The sequence below is a fragment of the Sus scrofa genome, chromosome 5 (genome assembly GCF_000003025.6).
Source record: "Sus scrofa isolate TJ Tabasco breed Duroc chromosome 5, Sscrofa11.1, whole genome shotgun sequence".
Classification (NCBI taxonomy): Eukaryota; Metazoa; Chordata; class Mammalia; order Artiodactyla; family Suidae; genus Sus; species Sus scrofa.
This window is the reverse complement of record NC_010447.5, coordinates 41696872-41717921: the sequence shown is the minus strand read 5'-3', so window position 1 is coordinate 41717921 and position 21050 is coordinate 41696872. Positions and strand designations below refer to the sequence as shown.

Here is a 21050-nt window from a genome sequence, read left to right as displayed (position 1 = left end):
AATTTGTTTAAATAGCGTTTATTTGTAATTTTGAAAAGTCAAGCCTATGTTTTAGGTTTCAGAAAAAATCAAATGGGATTACTCATCAAATTAGTATTGTGTAATCGTTATTGTTTTCCAAAGAATTTTTTAAAAATGACTTCTTGGTAAAGTGCTATTTAAAAAAATAGCAGGAAGTTCCCTGGTGGCCTAGTGGTTAGTGATCCAGTGTGGTCATTGCTGTGATTTAGGAGCTTCCGCATGCTGCTGGCATGGCCAAAAAAATATTTTGAAAAAATTGGGCTACAGTGTACCAGGAATTTTAAAACTACTTAGTCCATTATTTAAACATAATTCTGAGAGTATTAGAGCCCTGTGCTTGCAGGGCTCTAATATATTTCTCCCTTCATATATTTCTCCCTAAATGTACTCATAGATAAGTTTCAGAAACTAAGCTAATTTTTATTTTTACTTTTATTTTATTTTATTTTTGCTTTTTTAGGACCGCACCTGCGGCATATGGAAGTTCCCAGGCTAGGAGTCAAATCGGAGCTATAGCTGCCAGCCTACACCACAGCCACAGCCAGATCCGAGCCGTGTCTGCAACCTACCCCACAGCTCACGGCAATGCTGGATCCTTAACCCACTGAGTGAGGCCAGGAATTGAACCCTCATTCTCATGCATAATAGTTGGGTTCATTTCCACTGTGCTATGACGGGAACTTCTAAACTAATTTTTAAAATTTGGAAGCCATCCTCTTACTACATCAAATATGACTGAATTTTTTCTATCTGATAATTATTACTAAAATGCTGAAAAATCTGGCTTAAATAGAATTTATATTAAAAAAAATCAGTATATAAATCAAAATGCACATTCTGTTTTTAACTGGATAGTTGGTATTTTGTAAAGTCTATTCACTGGGCACTTACTACAATCTCGTTTTTTGTTGGCAAAATGGGATTAGAGTGAGAGCCAGCTATTTACTAAATAGTAATAAAATCACATCCTCTTCTACATAATTAGAATCTGATTTGGTTGCATTCTGTGTGACCTGGGGCAAGTTTCCCGACCTCTTTGAGCCCTGGGATTTTGTTTTGTTGTGTGCATGCACTACATATAAAATAGGAATAATAATAGTATTTTATGTTGTAAGGACTAGTCAATCTGTGTAAAATGCTTATGACAGTCTGGCACATAACAAGTAATGAGTGAAAAAGTGTTAGTTGTTCTTATTATGGTGATATTACTGTTGTGATTAACCTAAAGAAAGGCTCCATTTAAATGGTGTTATGTCTCACTTCCACCACACAATCCCTAGTAATTTTTCACAGACCTTACGTATGAGTGATTAAACCATGTGTCAGCAAGTTTACTTTTGCTAATCTTTGTGTTGGTTTTTGCAAGGTCAGGGACCTAATGTTAGACCATCTGTGTGGAAGGAATATAGCTTTTATTAATAACTGCTGGCATCCCCTTGGATTTTGGCAAAATATGACCAGGATACCCACAATTTGCCACGTTCAGCTAAAGTATGATCTGCAGTCAGCAAAAGGATTGTTTCTTATAAGCTTCCTATTTAAGATCCCATAGGATGTGGAAAACCTCAGGGGTGACTTCATTGTGTAGCAATAATAGACAGTATGACCTGTTGGTTGATGAATTCCCTGACGCATAAAAGATGTATTATTTTATCATGGCACAGATTCTGCTGGATCATTTTCCTTAAAGATATTTCTCAGAACTAGAATGAGAACACACAAAAAAATATAGCGGGTCAGAAAGATGTATCGCTACTATTAGAATAAAATAAAGGGCTTGAAAAGAACAAACTACTAATACTAATAAAAACATGGATGCATCTCAGACACATTTTGATAAGTGAAAGAATCAAGACTCAAAAGGCAAATACTGTGTGATTTCATGTACGTGACGTTCTGGGACAGGCCAGATCAGCAAATACCAGGAGCTGGTGGTAGAAGAGGAGTGGGATTGACTGCATACCTAAGAAAAGTTTCAGTGGAAAAGTTCCGTATCTTAATTGTGGTAGTAGTGACATGACTGTATTTGTCAAAACTCCTAGAACTATACCCCAAAGGGCGAATGGTACCATTTGTAATTATAGCTCAGTAAGTCTGGCTTAACAAAACTCAAACAAATGGCTATAGTGTTGGGACAGGTCAGTATTTCCTGTGAACGTGTAGCATATCACTTTTTCTGAAATGGTGATAGAGTTCTCATGTACTTACTTATTATACTTTATTACAGCTTTGAAAGTGACATTGAAAGTTTGTTAAATATTTTACTTTCTTCTCTATAAATAGTAATTGTCTAAAAATTACTTGAAAGTTCATCAGTTTCGTGGACTATACTGCATATGTTTCTTAGTATTTAATCGGGATGCTACAAATAACACCAAATTACTCAACCTGGCTTAAACAACAAGGACGTTTATTGGCTTCATGCCTGTGGTTATGGGATGGCTGCTCAAAGCACTGAAGCCTGTGTGCACCCACATTTAAATGGAGCAGCAAAGAGATCTCTTTTTCCATGGTTCTTCCTTAAGGGTAGGGAGCCTCCTTTTCTGAAGCCACCAGTGCATATTCCCTCATGTCTCATTGGCTTCTGAACCAATCGCTGTGTACTCTTGACTGTGACACCATTCAGGGGTCCCCTTTAGATCTGTGGATAAGGTCACTTTCCCCAAAGGAAAGGCTACATAGTCATAGGGTAGACACATTAACCAAATAAGGATACCATTCAGAGATGGGGGGAGAGGATGCCAGGCAGGCAAGCAACAATGCTAGTACTTTACTCTGAGTTTACTACATTAAACCAAAATCTTGACTGATTGTGGGATTTGATTACTACATAGTTCTTAGTTCAGTATTTCCGAAACCACAAATTATTTAAACAGTATTATGTTTCTTTAGCCTAAAGACTTCACATAAAAATACCTCACTTCAGTGATTCTGTAAGAAGCAACATGATAACTTTCTGCATTTAAAACATGTATTACATGTAAAACATAAAGTAGATGTCATGTATGTTTAACACAATGAAGCATTCATACAGCTTAATAGCATTTTGTGCACATTTTAAAATGTAGCATTTACATAGATTAGACACTGGTTTAAAATATACTTTGGTCTGCTTTGATACTAAAGTTTTTACTAAACCCTTATTATACTTCATACACTCCTAGAATGAAAAGAATATGTCAGTGAAATAACCAGGGAGAAATTTCTAAATAAAAAGATGTTTAGGTACAAAGTCTAAAGCACATTTTCATAGGACCAAGCCCAAGGGCTTTGGATAGTTGAAGAAGGCCCATGGACCAGGGATGGAAATTTAGGAGGCCATTGAAAGGAACATAAATAAGTCTTAAGTACCTAGAGAGGTATGGCAAGAGCATATGCCAGCCAGAGAGACTAGAAAGAAGGAAGGCTTGGTGATGTTCAGGGATGTGTTTGAAGGTAGATAGGTCAATGTGTTTAGAGGGAAAGGTTTCTATAAAGATACACTGAGAACTCTGAGGAAGTGAACAGAGATTTGAAAACCCTGAATGGTATATACAGAGTCTGGATCTTATCCAGTCAGGGAGAGGAGGATTATTGGAAGATTTTTTTGTTTCCCCCCTTATGGGAAATAGGATTAGCTAGGCAGAGCAAAGTTTTGGAAAGATTCCTCACCCAGCAATGTTCAAGGCAGATTAGAGCCAATAATAATAATAATAATGAAGTCAGGTCATTGGGCAACAGTTGATTGGTCTGGGCTTGAGGTTAAGTATGAGCAAACCAGGCAGGCAGTGAGGAGAACTTAAAGGATGGATGCTAAAGACAGAATGTCTTGAGCAGGAGTTGGTGGCTGACTGGATCTTGTGGTAGGGAACTAAGCTTAAAGTAATTCAGGTCAGCTAACTAGAAAGGGATGGAACCATTGCCAGGATGGTCAGGTTCAGGGGTGGTGGTAGGATAGAGATTTTATAGAAAAGATGAGTTTGGTCTTAGGAGGACAGCATGTCAAAGTGATAATAAATGTCTAGCAGTAGTTAGGCATATGAGAACTGCTGCTCATTCATTCATTCAGTGGTATTTTATTGAGTGCCAATGTTTTATTGAAGCACTGTAATAGACACTAGAGATGAGCAGTTAACAAGGAGACAGTGTTCCCATCCTCATGGCACTAGCAAGGTTATACAAGTATATTTAAGGATTACATAAATATAAACAGGAAATAATAAAGTACAGATTTAATTTAAAATAATATGGCCAACACATAGAAATGGAATCTCTGTGATGGACATGCAGTTCATTTTACTATTCTTTCAACTCTTCTTTTGTATATGATTGAAATTTTGCATAATAAAAAAAAAGTTTAAAGCAAAAAGTTCTGTGCACAGAGCTAATAATTAAACAAGATCTTTGAGAGAGATAGAATCATGTGCAAGGAGTAGCCCGAGAGAAATGGGGGGGAAATGAGGAAAAGTAAAAAAACAAAGATGTTTCAAGGAAAGATAGACGAGCGTGCTAATTGCTACAAAGACCAAAGAAGTTATAACTTAAAGTCTTTATAGACTAAATCTAGCAGACTGCTTGTTTTTAAATTTGCTCATTTCTGGTTGGCTGTTCCTTGATGACCAAAAGGAATCAAGCTCTTGAGAAGCTTAAGAAAACTGTTTTCACGAAAACATTTGGTACTGCTTATTACTTGAGAATCTCATACTGAGTGAAATGAGCCAGAAAGACAAAGACAAATACCATATGATATCACTTATAACTGGAATCTAATATCCAGCACAAATGAACATCTCCTCAGAAAAGAAAATCATGGACTTGGAGAAGAGACATGTGGCTGCCTGATGGGAGGGAGAGGGAGTGGGAGGGATCGGGAGTTTGGGCTTATCAGACACAACTTAGAATAGATTTACAAGGAGATCCTGCTGAGTAGCATTGAGTACTTTGTCTAGATACTCATGTTGCAACAGAACAAAGGGTGAGGGAAAAAAAATGTAATTGTAATGTATACATCTAAGGATAACTTGATCCCCTTGCTGTACAGTGGGAAAATTAAAAAAAAAAAAGAAAGAAATATTGTCCAAGCTTTCTTACCTAATATGTGACTGTCTATTCTATTTTTAGGAGACCAATGAGCAAAAACTTCACAAAATAGCCAATGAGCTTTTGCTTACGGAAAGAGCTTACGTCAGCCGACTTGACCTCTTAGATCAGGTAACATTTTCTCTTTCAAAATTACTTCATTTTGTGGCATTATACATCGTTTTAACTTAGTAATTAAAGTGTTTTAGAAACTGCAAGGAGCCTCTGGTCATTTTTGGCCAGTGAAAGCTACTTCCACAAGGAAATCTCTAACATTTTCAGCTCTGTTAGTGAATTCATTAGGTATAAAAGTTTTAAAATTCATAAAGAATAAATTGAAGGACTCTTTGTATGAGTCACACAATGTCTTTATTTGTGTCTTGCAACCCTAAACACTGCTCTGTTTCTTGACCATTTATTGTTTTCCTGAGGGCTGTGTTACTATTATATGATCTAAATAGATTCTGATACGGACATGAATACATTACTGATTCCTGTCTCACTCTTAAGCCCTTGTGAGTGATCTGAATTACTATAGTCACAGGCCACAAGGGAGTTTGAGAGTTCACTTGTTCAGCCTTGTATGAAACATTAGAAGCAGTTCCTGGTATAAATGCTTGTTGAATATGTGAATCACTTTTTTTTTTTTTTTTTTTTTTTTTTTTTGGTCTTTTTGCCATTTCTTGAGCCGCTCCCTCGGCACATGGCGGTTCCCAGGCTAGGGGTCGAATCGGAGCCAGATCCTTAACCCACTGAGCAAGGCCAGAGATCAAACCCACAACCTCATGGTTCCTAGTCGGATTCTTTAACCACTGAGCCACGATAGGAACTCCGTGAATCACATTTTATACTTTCATCATGGAGCCTTGAGTATCATCTTACATATGCATTTGCCAAGAAAGTTTTATAATGTATCATTAAGAAAAACTGTTATACACAATGGCCTCTTAATCCTATTTCAGTGATAAAAGATCAAGATAATTTGGTAGATGTCTGCTAATAGAGACTCATCTTCTACTAATAGAATAGAAAGTTGCCATGTTTGGGTGTTACTTGTACGAAGACTTGTCCCACTATTGCAGTTGGAAAACTGGAACCCGAACCTGTGGCAAAGTTCCCAGACCACAGACCAACCCTGCTCCACAGCAGTGGCAATGCTGATCCCTAACCTGCTGAGGCACCATGGAACTCCAAGGCTTGTGTTCTTTGAGATTATGAGTTTGTAACTCAGATACTTTCCAAAGTATTTCACCATAAGTCAGTGAATTCATGTTAATTTGTGCCTTTAAAATAATTTTTCTCCTCATGGAGATTACAGACCTGAAAATATTAGGTATTCTCATAGTGGAAGTGTGTGTGTGTGTGTGTGTGTGTGTGTTTCCTCTTATCAAATTACGCTTTTTTTTTCTTTTCTTCACAGTCTTATTTTCTTGTTAGCTACTGTTGCTGACCTTTCAGAATGTAGTCTAAATTACTAAAACATCCTATTGTAGTCTCTAAGAACATAATTTTGTATTCTTTTGCCTCCCAAGAAAATGCAGTGGAGGTGAATTTAGAAAATAAACAACCATCTGGACATTATGAAAGAACACACCTCCCTCTGCCTACATATAAAGAATGACAGTTAAGAGGTATAGTAGCCCTACTGGTGTAGAGCTAAGACTGAAAAAAAAAAAAAAAATGGGGGGGAGGGTGAAGGAGAAAAAATATCATAAAGCTTTGCAAGGCAAAGGAGGGACACAACAGGCTAAGGCCTTAAAGACTGTGCCCCCCCCCCAATTTTTTTTACTCTCTTTAAGATATCTGTTATTATGGGAGTTCCCATTGTGACTTAGCATTTACAAACCCAACTAGTATCCATGAGGATGTGGGTTTGATCCCTGGCCTTGCTCAATGGGTTAAGGATCCAGTGTTGCTGTGAGCTGTGGTGTAGGTCACAGACGTGGCTCGGATGTGGCATTGCTATAGTTGTGGTGTAGGCCAGCAGCTGCAGCTCTGATTCAACCCCTAGCCTGGGAACTTCCATATGCCACAGCTGCAGCCCTAAAAAGCACACAAACAAAAAAAAAAAGAAGATACCTGTTATTATGTACAAGAGAACATCTTTTTATCCTCATTTCTATGTTGTAAGTTACCTTGCATTATTTTTTAACTAAAAAGCAGGGAGACATCTGAGAACTGAAATATTCTTTTGTTCATGAATTGAACACATATTTATTAAGCACCTGTTCTACTGTGAGAACTAAATCATAATGTTTTCCTTCCCCAGGGAGTGTACAGTCTTAAAGGGAAAATGAGATTCATGCCAGCAAATCACAATAAAGGGCAATATGTAATAAGAGCCATAGAAGTCATTCAAAACATAAAGAGGAGTAAAAATACCACAATTACTGTGTGTGTATATAATTTTCCATATCTCTTAACTCTCCTTATGGTTAGGAAGGGTAAATCCTGTTAACCTGAATTGGAAATTCTCTGGAACAGAAAAGATTAGCATTCTACAGATAGAGGCACAGCCTAGGTTAAAGTTTCCTAATTTTAATTCTTAGTTCTTCTCAAAGCATATTCTTACTTCTCCATCTCAAAATTGATTTTTCTTTCTTTGCCTTTTTAGGGCTGCACCCATGGTATACCAAGGTTCCTAGGCTAGGGTTGAATCAGAGCTGTAGCCACCGGCCTACACCGCAGGCACAGCAACGCCAGATCCAAGCTGAGTCTGTGACCTACACCACAGCTCATGGCAACACCGAATCCTTAACCCATTGAACAAGGCCAGATAGCAAACATGCATCCCCATGGATACTCGTCAGATTCGTTTCCCCTGAGCCATGGTGGGAACTCCTTGATTGATTTCTTGAATCATGAACTTTTACATTTAGTCAACAAAAAGTTACTAAGAGCCCGTTATGCACCTAGCACAGTGAGTGCTAGGTGGTTAACTAATAAATTTGAAGTAATGTTTACTTTTTCTCTTATTCAGGTATTTTACTGCAAACTATTGGAAGAAGCAAATCGAGGCTCATTTCCAGCAGAGATGGTGAATAAAATCTTTTCTAATATTTCATCAATAAATGCCTTCCATAGTAAATTCCTATTGCCAGAGCTGGAGAAGAGAATGCAAGAATGGTAAGAGAAGTAAATAGCAAATAATATAGCTATGGCAGTCACAGTAGATGCTGTGTTATTCAGCGGTTAAATTGAAATAATAGGGAGTTCCCGTCGTGGCGCAGTGGATAATGAATCCGACTGGGAACCATGAGGTTGCGGGTTCGGTCCCTGCCCTTGCTCAGTGGGTTAACGATCCGGCGTTGCCGTGAGCTGTGGTGTAGGTTGCAGACGCGGCTTGGATCGCGCGTTGCTGTGGCTCTGGCGTAGGCTGGCGGCTACAGCTCCGATTGGACCCCTAGCCTGGGAACCTCCATATGCCGCGGGAGCGGCCCAAGAAATAGCAAAAAGACAAAAAAAAAAAAAAAAAACAAAAACAAATTGAAATAATAATGCTACACAGAGCTGTAAACAAACACTTATGCAAATGTTTCCTGTTAAAACCCCTCATAGACATTGTGGTACATTTTCGGCTTTAGTTGAAAAGGATTTTACCTCAGCTTTTCAAACTATCTTTTGATTAGTGGAGACAAGATATGAGGGGTAATCTGGAGCTTTAAGAGTTCCATAGCATCTCTCTCTGCGTCATTCCTACTTAAAAAGGGGCTTTTTCACTCTCTGTCAATCTCACAACGGAATGGATCTGATAAAACACAGGCTGTGTATAGGAAGTGATAACTTCATTTGGAGTCCTGTTAATTCATTCATTCTGTAAGAAACTTTAACGACTTGTTTCTATATTTCATACAGGGAAACGACTCCTAGAATTGGTGACATCCTTCAGAAATTGGCACCATTCCTTAAGATGTATGGAGAATATGTGAAGGGGTTTGATAATGCAATGGAATTGGTTAAAAACATGACAGAGCGTATTCCCCAGTTCAAGTCAGTAGTTGAAGAAATTCAGGTAATAGGACTCTTTTTGTTCAAGGCTATAAATTACTTTTTCTATACAGAGCATAAGGCCTTCAAGATCTAAAATTTACTGCTGTATAGCATAGGGAACTGTATCTAGTCATTTGTGGTGGAACATGATGGAGGATAATGTGGGAATATATGTATGACTGGGTCACTTTGCTGTGCAGTAGAAATTGACAGAACACTGTAAATCAACTATAATGGAAAAATAAAAAAATCATTTAAAAAAATCTAAAATTTAGATGGAGAGATCTGAGACACCTAGCCAAATTCTATTCTACTCCGAACCATGCAGAAATCATCTCTGCGAAGTTAAAATTTTTTATTTAGCACATGCCATATACCAAACAATAATTCTCCATTTGCTTTTGAGGCCAGGAGAGTCTTCATCTGCTACATTCAATCTCTGAGTTCACTCAGAGACAATTTTGACTGCCTTTTTTCTTCATTTTATGTTAATACTTTATTATTTATGTGACTGTATCAATTTTTTGGCTGCATATTGGACATTATAGATAACTTGTTGTGGCAAGGATTCAGATTTTCCCTACTGAGAGTGGTTGTAGTTCCTTTATGAACTTGCTTAGACTATATTTGTGAACACTCGTTCTCCTCTGGTGTGTAGCCACTAAGGTCTCTACTCAGTTTTTTTTGGATATTATATGTGATCCTGGCTCTATAGAGATTGCTGCTATATCTGTGTAAGTTCAGGATCAGTAATTGAACACAGGTACTTTACCTCGATCCAGTAACCCTCTCTTCTTGCCAATGGCCCCATCTGTGAAGGGGAGCACATATTTAGAGATCAGGCCATTTTCAGGTCCCCAGGGCCCTTTCACATCTCCTGTCTGTATCTCCACAACCTCAGGGTGACCAGGAGACTAGTTGGTCTGGGCTTTTTTCCCTCTCTGTTGATTATTCACATAGCCCCAGCCCAGAAAACGATTGTCCAGTCACATTGGACATCACATTGGTTCTCCTCACTTGCCCACTTTCAAGATCATCACGTCCACTGACAGTGTTGCTGGGCACGTGCATTGTTCTCCACTCTAAATCACAGAAGCCCTCTTCAACGTCAGTCCTCACAGCCTGTCCTACCCTGACAGAACCTTCCTGTCAACTGAGCTGGGGGAAGAATAGGTACAGCCCCAGGCCAGAATACTACAAATTGTTACTGTTCTTACTTAACATTCAGCAGCTTTGAAAACAAACACTTTTCAGATTGTTGTGTACCTTTGGTCAGTTTCCAAAGTGCTAAAATGGTTGTTGTTTTTAAATCATTTTTATCCATTTTTAAATTTTTGTTTATTTTTTATTTTTTTATTTCTTTGCTCTTTAGGGCTGCACCTGTGGCATATGGAGGTTCCCAGGCTAGGGGTTGAATCAGGGCTACAGCTGCCAGACTACACCACAGCCACAGCAAGACCAGATCTGTGCCATGTCTGCGACCTACGCCACAGCTCATGGCAATGCCTGATCCCCGACCCATTCAGCAGTGCCAGGAATTGAACCTGCATCCTCGTGGAAACTAGTAGAGGTTGGGTGCCACAACAGGAACTCCTAAAGTTGCTTTTTAAAGGAGAGGTTTTGCCAATCTCCTCTCTCTGTCATAGCAAAAGTCATCATGTTCCATTTCCTATCTTTAGCTCCCAAACACTTTTTCCACCTGGCCTTTGGCTTTTTAATCTTTGATTTGTCACTCATCCTCATTCTCTGTTAAGTGCTCATTTGCCTCTTAGATACTGTATTCAAGGGGCTTAGCCTGGAGCTTGTTGCATAATAAGTGCTCACTGCATGATGGTGGTAATGGTCATTATTGCGTTTTATCAAATAGTATAATTCTATCCCTACAAGGTCTGTCCTCTGTATTATCAGGAAATGATGGGATTGTGAAAGGGGTGGTAGACTGAGGCTCAACTAACCTAGTTTAGGATCCTAGTCTGCCACTTTTGGTCACTTGATCTTAGAAAACTCTCTTAGTTTCTTTATGCAAAAAAAAAAAAAAAATAGGGAATCAGTAATATTTTCAGTACACACACACACACACACACACACACACAATAGGCTTGTTGGAGAAAATCAAATGAGGCACCTAAACTTATAAAATTTGTATCTTACACTTTGTTAAGGAAAGCCATTAGCCTTCTGCTTCCATGCTAATTTCAGGCTCTTTTTACTTTTTTCCTGGTAATGATAATAACTTAAAAACTAGTTTTACCACGTCTTCCTAAAGCCACATTGCAGTAGGTTAATCTTAATAGATCTCATATCTAATGATATCATTCCCCTGCATGAAAACCTGCATTAGATGAAGTAACTCTAAACCTAGCTTGACATTATTACCCCAGGTTACCTTTTCTTCCTCATCTCTTGTTTCCCTATAAATATCTTGTCTCCCAGCAAAACTCAGCTGCTCCCTTTCACTGAACATGTTTCATGCCCCACTGTCTTGGACTTGTTCTCCAGGTCCCTCTCCCTGCCCTAGCTCCCCTAGTCTTGCTCATTCCCCTGCCTAAACCCTGCCCTCACCTGAGTTCATGTTAAATAGTCCATTCTCTATGAAGCTGTTTACTTTGAATGCAAACATCACATCTTAATACAACTTTTTTTTACCCTGCCAGTGCCCTGATCATGGTCATCAGTAAATATTTTAAGAGGGTTTCTGCTTTGTTTAATATGAACAAGAACACACCTTATTTTTCAAGTAATCTTTTTTTCTTTCTTTTCATGTTAACATCTTACTGAAAGCAAGTGCTATAGACTCAGTTTTGCCCTAAGAAATGAAATCCGTTTATACAGTTTGGTTTCTAATCGAAAAGAATGCCATACCTAATGAAAAATTAGAATTTTCTTATCTTGTCGTTCTTCTACATGTGGAGTCCTCCTTTTTAAGTTCAAAGGAAATGACATTTATGGTAGCCTTATTATGAAATAGTTTCTGTTGAACCCCAAAGTCATTTAATATAGTTGTACTTAGTGAATCTCATTAAACAGGTGCTTCTTTTGAAAATCTCTGGAGTGTGATTTAATAATGTGACCTTACAAACCCTTGTAGTGACTAATGAAGTGGTTGCCATCAATCTGGAATTTCCTTGCTTCAAATTCTGCTTGATTTCTTTTATGTTCCTACACCAAATTGGTGGTCCTCAAACTTTAATGGAAACATTGAGAGTGTTTTTAAATGCATATGCCCAGGACGTGGCCTCAGATTGTGGTTTCATAAACTGGTGGGAGGTTTAGAATTTCCATTTGTAATAGCATCCCAGGTGTATCTAATAGAGATGATGCACAGACCACACTTTGTAGGAAAATGATTGCCCTTAATGAAAGTTCTGTATTACGTTGGATTTTTAGACTGGCTACCTCAATTTTTAAATCTTTCTTTAAAAAACCTTTCTCATTACAGAAACAGAAGATCTGCGGGAACTTGACTTTGCAGCATCACATGCTAGAACCTGTTCAGCGGATTCCCCGGTATGAGATGCTCCTTAAGGATTACCTAAGGAAACTGCCCCCTGATTCTCTGGACTGGAATGATGCTAAAAGTAAATGCTTCCCCCAACCCCCACCCCTTTCCGTTATGGGATAACTTGGTGGCCAAGCAGCCTTATGCTTCCAAAGTGAGATAGGTCTCATGGCCATTTTAGTAAAATACTGGTGCCAGAAAATAACCTCGCTGGAAATTGTTATCAGTACCTCAATTAGGCAGGCACTTTTGAGCCCAGATCACAGGCTTAGGGCAATGCAAATCACATTTCTTCTTCTATTTTCACATTAATCATTAACTCTGAGATATAAAACTATAGCCTTAGAGACATCTAAAATAGCAATACACAATTACCTTCTCACAGGAAGAAAGCAACCATTCAGAATTACTAGTGCTGCTGGTTAATTAGGTAGGTTGATGCATACCAAGAAAACTAAGGTGACATTTACTATGTAAAAATAACCCAAGCAAAGTGATCTCTATCTATTCTAAGACAGAAGAGAAAATGGTACTGTCGAGTGTCAATTAACATTTTCCCTGGGAAAACTTTATTCCTGTTTTACTCATTATCTTTTATTTTTTTCATTAGATCATAACGAAAGGCTTTTTTTAGGGCTTAAGAGTTTCTATAAGAATTTGTTTTCTTGTGTACTTTTGAAAAATCAACTAACAGAGAGCCCTGTTGGCCTAGCACTCTGTTGACGGTTGAGGATCCGTCATTGTCACTGCCGTGGCACAGGTTCCATCCCTGGCTCGGGAACTTCTGCATGCAGCAGACATGGCCAAAAAAAATAACAAAAAAAAAGAGTCAATTAACTGTCAAGAATGAAAATTTAACTTGGTTTGTATTCAACAAGTACTAAAAATACTGGTGTACAATCTTAAAACATTATTATTTTACCTAATAATTTGTTGTTAGCTATTATAAGTGAACCTTGATGAGAGATGAAGAATGCAATACAGTCATTGGTCTTGGAGACTGGTCTTTTTCTGAGCATTGTCTGTCTCTGATGTTTCTCCACCCATCCAAGTCAACTGGGGATCACAGGAACTTATCCCCCCCTTTCTTCGTCTACAGTTTGAATTATCCTAACTTGCCTTCTTCCACTTCATCACCACTTTCCACTCACCTGGTCTGAGTGCCTGGTTTGAGTAGCAAAACTAGCGGTAGGGTTATAGGTTGGATCACCATTGCTCCTCCTCAAACTTGTCTCTTGGCAATGGCCTCAGGATATCTTAATTTGTCTCCCTCTACCTTGGGTCCTGTATAGAATATACAGAGTTGCCCAAATCAGGATAGTTCTCCAAAATGTAAATAAAAATTCCATTTCTTCTGTACTGAAAGAATTTGACGTCTGCTAAGGTACCTATGTCAAAAACAAGAGTCAGCAACAAAATAGGGTGTTGTGTAATGTTTCCCATTCCTACTTACACTAAAATTCTAAGGAGATCACAGAAGTACTTTTAGAGACCTAAAAAGTAAAGGGGAAAGCAACAAAAATGTGTTTTGTTCACCAGCGGAACAAAGAAGACAGAAAAGTTAGTTCCGAATGATGAGGTTGTTGTGGTAACAGAATTAACCCAAAAGTATTCACTAGATAGAAAAGAAAGGAAGTGAGCAGGACAGGATGTAGGATTGAGAACATTCCCTAAGGTCGATCCAGCATGAAGCCTCAGCTCCCACAGCTTTTCACCTGTAGTCCCAAAGTGCCTACCTTGCCCATATCAGTTCCCACTCCCATTTCTTGCTACCACCTACCCTAGCAACAAAACCCTCCATCAACATTGGTATCAGAAGATGCCCCTTCATCTGCCCGAGGCTAAAACTGTGTGCTTTCCCAAAGACAGCTGATTATGCTTGATGGTTAATTTGCTCATAAAACTAATGAAATACTACTGCTGAAATGTTGTGGGACTTTGAGTCAGAATACTTAAATTCTGTTATAGCCCTTCACTATCAGCTGTGTAACCTTGGCCACGTCACATCACTCTCTTCTTCTTTCACCTGCCAAATGAAGTTAATATACTTTCCATTCAAGATTGCATAAGAATTAATTGACAAAATACATAAAACCTTCTAACAAAGTGTCTTGTACCAAGCTAGTGTACATGGTGTTTGTTATTTCGAAGATCCCTTATGGATTAAACATACCCATGAACCTAATCACTGTATATGACTTTTTATGAGAAAATGCCCTGCAAATTCCAAATAATCCTCTTACAGATGAACTTTTGAAAGTATCCAGTTTATAAAAGAAATTGCTCCTGCTTTTACCTTTATCTTTGAACTCCATTTCTTCCTATTATATTGTATATTGTATGCTATTCAGTTATCTAGTAACATAGTAAGGACAAAATATATTTACTCTTCTTTTTTCCTGTTTAGAATCACTTGAAATTATATCTACAGCAGCAAGCCATTCTAATAGTGCAATAAGAAAAATGGTAAGTGGTTTTCAGAAGAAATGGGAATCTTCTAGTTAGATAATTGCCAATGATATAGTGTAATGTTATCTACAATCTGGGGCCAAAATGAATTGATACAGGTGAATAAAAAAGATTGTTTATAAAATGTTTAATGTTATCTGGAATAATCCTCTCCCCTCTTCCCCAGGTTTCAATTTGCTCATAACTGACATACTTTACACCAAAATTTATGCTTAGTTCCAATCCCTTCTGAATTGTGTACATTTTGGCTAAGGTCATTGACTAGAGCCACTAAGGTGAAACCTCCTTATATTTGATCTTGCTGTGTTTTGTTTCAATTTCCTAGGAGAACCTAAAGAAACTCTTAGAGATTTATGAAATGTTGGGAGAAGAAGAAGACATTGTAAATCCTTCAAACGAACTAATAAAAGAAGGACAGATCCTCAAGCTAGCTGCTCGGAACACATCAGCACAAGAACGCTACCTTTTCTTAGTGAGTTTTGTAGTATGAGCAAGGCACATAAGAATAACTCTTAAACATTGTGATATACTTCTTGGAAAGTAGGATGCTTGCTTGCTCACCAAAGCAATTATATCTAACCTGGTTTAGTCAATACTGTCAGGATTCCACATCAGGGAATGTCCTTAGTAAATGAAACTTGTTCTTTCAATGATACAAATGTGTTTTTTTGAAGTATTTTTCTGTGTATATACTTCAGAAACACACGGAGAACAATGAGTTGGCTGCATAGTTCCTTTTCACTGCAGTCAATCCCCGCCCCTTCCTTCACTTCCTGGAAGTGACAGTTGGTCTGGGACTTACTGAAAATATAATCACTCTCCCTGAGACATGCAGACCATTATATTTTGGTGTCTGTTAATTACAGTTCCTTTCTGTGTCTAATGATATGATAATGATCTTAACAATAGCTAACAATGAGTAACAATAGGTAACATTGAGTAATAACTCAGTAAATGTTGTCTATTACTATGGTTGTTATAATAGGCAAAGAAACAGACACATTGATAAAAAGGCTGTCCAGTGACTGGCACATGAAACATTCTCAGGATGTTATTCATGTCTGGCTTTTCTACTGCAAGGCAGTCATCTCATTAGCTTTAGAAGTTGTTGGGGGCTTAGTGTTTTCTACTGTCTAGTTATAGCCTCCTTTGAAAGGAGAATTTATGGCGTCTAATTGTCATGCAGAGGGTATTCAGTATCTCTCATTTTTAAAAAGAACATTTGGTCACCAAATGATCAGAAATTCTTCTTTTTGTATAATTCAAGAAAATTGAAAACATGTCTACAAAAAAAATTGTGTACATGAATATCCATAGCAAAATTATTCATTGTGGCCAAAAGTTAAAACAAATTTAATGTCCATCAATTGATGAATGGATACATATAATGTAGTATAACCATGCAGTGAAATACTGTCTGGCAGTAAAAAGAAATAAAATACTGATACATGCTACATGAAAGAACTTGGAAAACATTGTGTAAATTGAAAGAAGCCATTCACGAAAAGTCACACTGTTGATGTTCTACTTATATGAAATGTCGAGAATAGGCGAATGCATAGAGTCAGGAAGTAAGTAGTGGTTGCCTAGGGCTGGTGGGGAGGAGGGAATGGGGACAGGGTTTCCATGCAGAGGCATGAAATATTCTGGAGTTAGATGGTAGTAATGGTTGTACAATTTATAACTATATAAAAACTGTGAATTATATATTTTAAAAGGGTAGATTTTATGGTATGTGACTTAAATCTCAATAACTTAAATAATTTATGGATAATATCCAGATTAACCATAAGAATCTTCATTTGAGCCCAATAGAAGAACTTCACCTTTAAGTCTTACAGAGAATTAAATGTAAATCAGGGAGGTGTGGTGTCATGGGAGGGTTCAGAGGTATATTTATTTTGGAATGTGGATTTTATTATTTAGGTATGGTACACTCAACGCATCAGATGATTGCCACTGAAAAGATAGTTAATACTCACAGATCCCAAAAGGAGGGAGCATGCCACGTCATGGAGGGGCTCCATGAGAAAGTGCCATAGTTGGTCAGAAGGCAGAGGGAGCAAGCAGAAATGTAGGCAAGAGCCTTTATTGTAGTTTCTGCAAGAAGGAATAGGCAAGGCAGGGTAAACAGGCTTAGAATTTGGTAGCTTAAATAATTTTATCAGGGAGTTCCCAATGTGGTGCAGCAGAAATGAATCTAACGAGTATCTATGATGATGCAGTTTCGATCTCTGCCCTCCCTCAGTGGATTGGGGATCTGGTGTCTCCACGAGCTGTGGTGTAAGTCGCAGATATATATGGCTTGGATCCCACATTACTGTGGCTGTGGTGTAGGCTGGCAGCTATAGCTCCAATTTGACCCCTAGCCTGGGAACTTCCATATGCTGTGGGTATGGCCCTAAAAAGCAAAAACAAAAAAACAAAAAAACAAAAAAAAACCCCAAAAAACAAAAACAAATAAATACATAAATAAATAACTAATTTCACTGGGCTCTGGGGCATGGGGCTGTAGCCTAGTACTAGCCTCAGAGTTCTTGAGGAAGAGAAACACCAGGCCAGAGTGTAAGATCTCAACAGAGGAGGTAGTTGGGGTGTGGGCTCTGGATCTGTTACTTTCCATATGAAAGTCATGCTTGCAAGTGAGTCATTTACTGTCCAAGAATTGGGTAGTCCTGAAAGGGGCAGTCTTCCAATGTCAGCAAGCCCCCAAGAGAGCAAAGACCAAAAATCCAGATTAAAAAGACATGCTTAAGAAGTTCGCTAGTGGCCTAGTAGGTAAGGGTCTGGCATCGTCACTGTTGTGGTGCACATTCAGTCCCCGGCCTGGCAACTTCAGCATGCTGCGGGTGCAGCCAAAAAAAGGGAGAAAAAAAAAATAAAGACATGCTTAATATACTGTTCTAGACAAAATGCCTGGGAGTCGGTGTTCCCTTTGTCCTTACTCTCTCTGTAGGTGCTTAGGTAATTTTCCTTTCCCCTCTTCCACATTAGTGTTACAGTTTCTACAGTTAAACTTTCAGCTCTGTCTAACCAATTGCCTTGGTTTAATTTTTACATTTGAGAATTGTTATGGAAATAGTTTTAGATTGAATACCTTAGTGCAGAGTCACATTAAGCAGCTCTTTGGAGGATGGATGGCCAAGGGTCTTAGGGGAATACAACAGTAGCGACTTTGAGAAAAGTACCCATCTTGTTCCAGTTATAAGCTCCCTGGAGTCCTAAACAGAAATTTTAGGAAAGCTCCATTCATCTTTGGAAGACCATTTTAGGAGCATTTCTTACAGTGTTCATTCTTGTAATCTTTTAATCCTCCCCCTTCAGAATTGTCTTGTTAGAGAATCTCTCCCCCTATATGCACTCATTTATTCCCATGGACCGTCTTGTTTTTCTTAAATTCAGAAACTTCAGAAATACCTTTTTTTTTTATGTTCCTTTCTCTCTAGAAGTTCAATTTCCTCCTCTGGGGATATTACACTTGTAAACTGAAAAGCTACAATTATATTTATGTAATTATATTTAGAATCTGATTTGGGTTTTCAAATAATCATCATGTGTTTGCATATTTGCATACCTCCACATCATGCTTTTTATATTAACGTAGGGTACTCTGTCGAGTAAGGAAATAACCATACCTGACATCTGAAAGTTTAAAAAAAAAAATCAAGTTATCCCATAGAATAAGAGGTTTTATTCTTGGCCATTTGGAGTTGTAGTCCTTATTTCCTTGTAGCTAGACAGAATTAGATTTTTTTTTCTCTTATTTAATCTTTGAATACAGACCAGGCACTGGAAATTTTTTCCAGTGATATATTTTTACCTTAAAAAACAAACTTTAATGAACTGTCACTAGTAAGACATTGAATTATCTCAATGAAATAATATATTTTAAGAGACTTGAAATTAATAGTTGAGGAACACTGGAGATCAAGAAGGGGGAACCTCCCTACACTGCTAATAAAGTTAAGACTTTTCTTCTAGGTTTTGGCACAGCCAGAGACTGCTTTGTCAATAACTACTTCTGAACTATGGACATGGATTAAAAGGAATGTCTTTCACCAAAAGGGAAAGTCAGTCCACTTGGTGCTATAGTTGCTATAACTTCCTCTTTCAGTACCAGAAAAAAAAACCCAGACAAAGTGTTGGTGGCTTTTGCCACAGGAGCAAGGTTCACAGAGGGATCAGGACTTAGCTACTTAATTATTTTACATATGTAGCAACAACTTCTTTGTAAGCAATATCACCTGCATCTCCAAGAAAAAGAAAAAGGGTATTTATTGGCAAGCATTAGATTGTAACCTGAGTTATCTAAGGCTAATATACAGTTATTATCAATTTAGAATGTGAAGTCCCACTTAGGAAAAATAGGGGAAATGTAACCCTGAAAGCATGCAAGGGAAAGAAAAGTGTATCATTATAAAATAGTCTGTCATCTTGTATGAGTATAACTACCAAAAACAAATGCTAAGAACTTCCACATTCGGGCTTGTGTTTCTGTAAGATAACAAGACTTTGCTGAATTTCATAAAGCAAACTTGAGTACATGTATTGGATAGCTCAGATGTTCTCTGCTAGGACATTACATTAGTCACTCAGTTTGCAGAAAATTTTGTTTTGTGTTACTGTCTTGAAAGTGTGAGCCCTGTCCATTTTGTGGCTGCTTTGCAGTTCCTGCTGTACCATTCAGACTTGACCAAATCCCTTCCTGAGAAGGCCTTGATAGAAGAGAGAAACAAATGATAACATGAACAGTTAGCAGGCAAACTGTGGTGATAATGATGAGAACCCTTCAGAGTATTTTCAGATCTCTAAATCCTGTGTACTACAATGAGGTTGTGATTGCCGTGCTTAGAATACAGTGGACTATTAATGAGAAGCCATAGCTTATGTTCCCTTCTAGAAATATAAATATGAAATGTCGTGCTCAGATATGTCTTATAAAAATGTACTCAGTGCCTTTTTGTTTCTACATTATCCAGTGTGGAAATGAAATTTATGACACTGGTTATAGGAAGTTGCAAAATAATGTATGAGGAACAACTGGTGAAAAATTTGCTTTCAGAATGAGTACAACAGACATTGTCACGGTAAACATGTTGAAATGTTTCAAATGTCCATCAACAGTTACCCATGGTTGGAGCTAAACAGAAGACCTAACAGAACAGGATATTTATCTTCATTTAATCTTTTCAACAATCTGTGACTTTTCGTAGCATGTAAGGGTTTAAGTTCTCAGTTGCTTGTCTTAGGCAATATATACATATGAAACCAAGAAACAATGTTAGAAACAATAAATATGAAGTAGAAAGATAGATAGGGACCTTCTTTAGGAATCTGTCTGCAAATTAACCCAACCACTTAGACTTTCACCCATTTGGGTGTTTTAATATACTCAAAAGTGAATTAAATGCCCTCCTCAAATCATTGCTTGCTGCTGATTAGCGGGGCTATTCATTGTTGACTAAAAATGAGGCACTAATTTGAATCAGTTTCAAAATATAGTTCCTCATTTTAAATAAAGACTTTCTGGGAGTTCTCTTGTGGTGTAGCAGGTTAAGGATCTGGTGCTGTCACTGCAGCAGCTTGGGTTGCTGCTGTGGTACGGGTTTGACCTCTGGCCTAGGAACTTCCACATGTATTCATGGCCAAAAGAAAAAAAAAGACTTTTTGCTAAAATAGTTTACTTTTCTCTTAATTCATACATGATGAATTCTTAAGAATCATGCGGGACAGTTTAAAACAGTGACTATTTTTTTTACATAAGGTTTAGTGTGCTAATCCATGATCTAATGAAATTAAACTAATAATTTGGCTACCTTTTTTTAATTTGACATTAAACACATTGGTAAAACTAATTGCTAAATATTACTCTTTTCCTCTGACAGCTATTATAGACTTGATCCCTAACACAACAATTGGAAATTTTATTATCTAAGAGTTTCAACTTACATGGTTGAGAACTTTAGTTTCCGGTATATAGAAGGCCCTAATAAACTGTTGCTGAACTTAATTT

The 21050-nt window shown here is 37.8% G+C and overlaps 1 protein-coding gene across 7 annotated transcripts in view; it reads left to right on the top strand.

Annotated features, from left to right (window-relative positions):
• FGD4 (FYVE, RhoGEF and PH domain containing 4) overlaps positions 1-21050 on the top strand; it is a 195933-nt gene that overhangs the window by 161276 nt on the left and 13607 nt on the right. For all 7 annotated transcript variants that reach the window (XM_021092066.1, XM_021092073.1, XM_021092071.1 and 4 more), the window contains exons 5-10: positions 5122-5211; positions 8060-8205; positions 8935-9091; positions 12509-12647; positions 14976-15034; positions 15363-15509. In XM_021092066.1, the coding sequence (XP_020947725.1) occupies positions 5122-5211; positions 8060-8205; positions 8935-9091; positions 12509-12647; positions 14976-15034; positions 15363-15509 (738 nt within the window). The remainder of the gene's footprint in view (positions 1-5121; positions 5212-8059; positions 8206-8934; positions 9092-12508; positions 12648-14975; positions 15035-15362; positions 15510-21050) is intronic.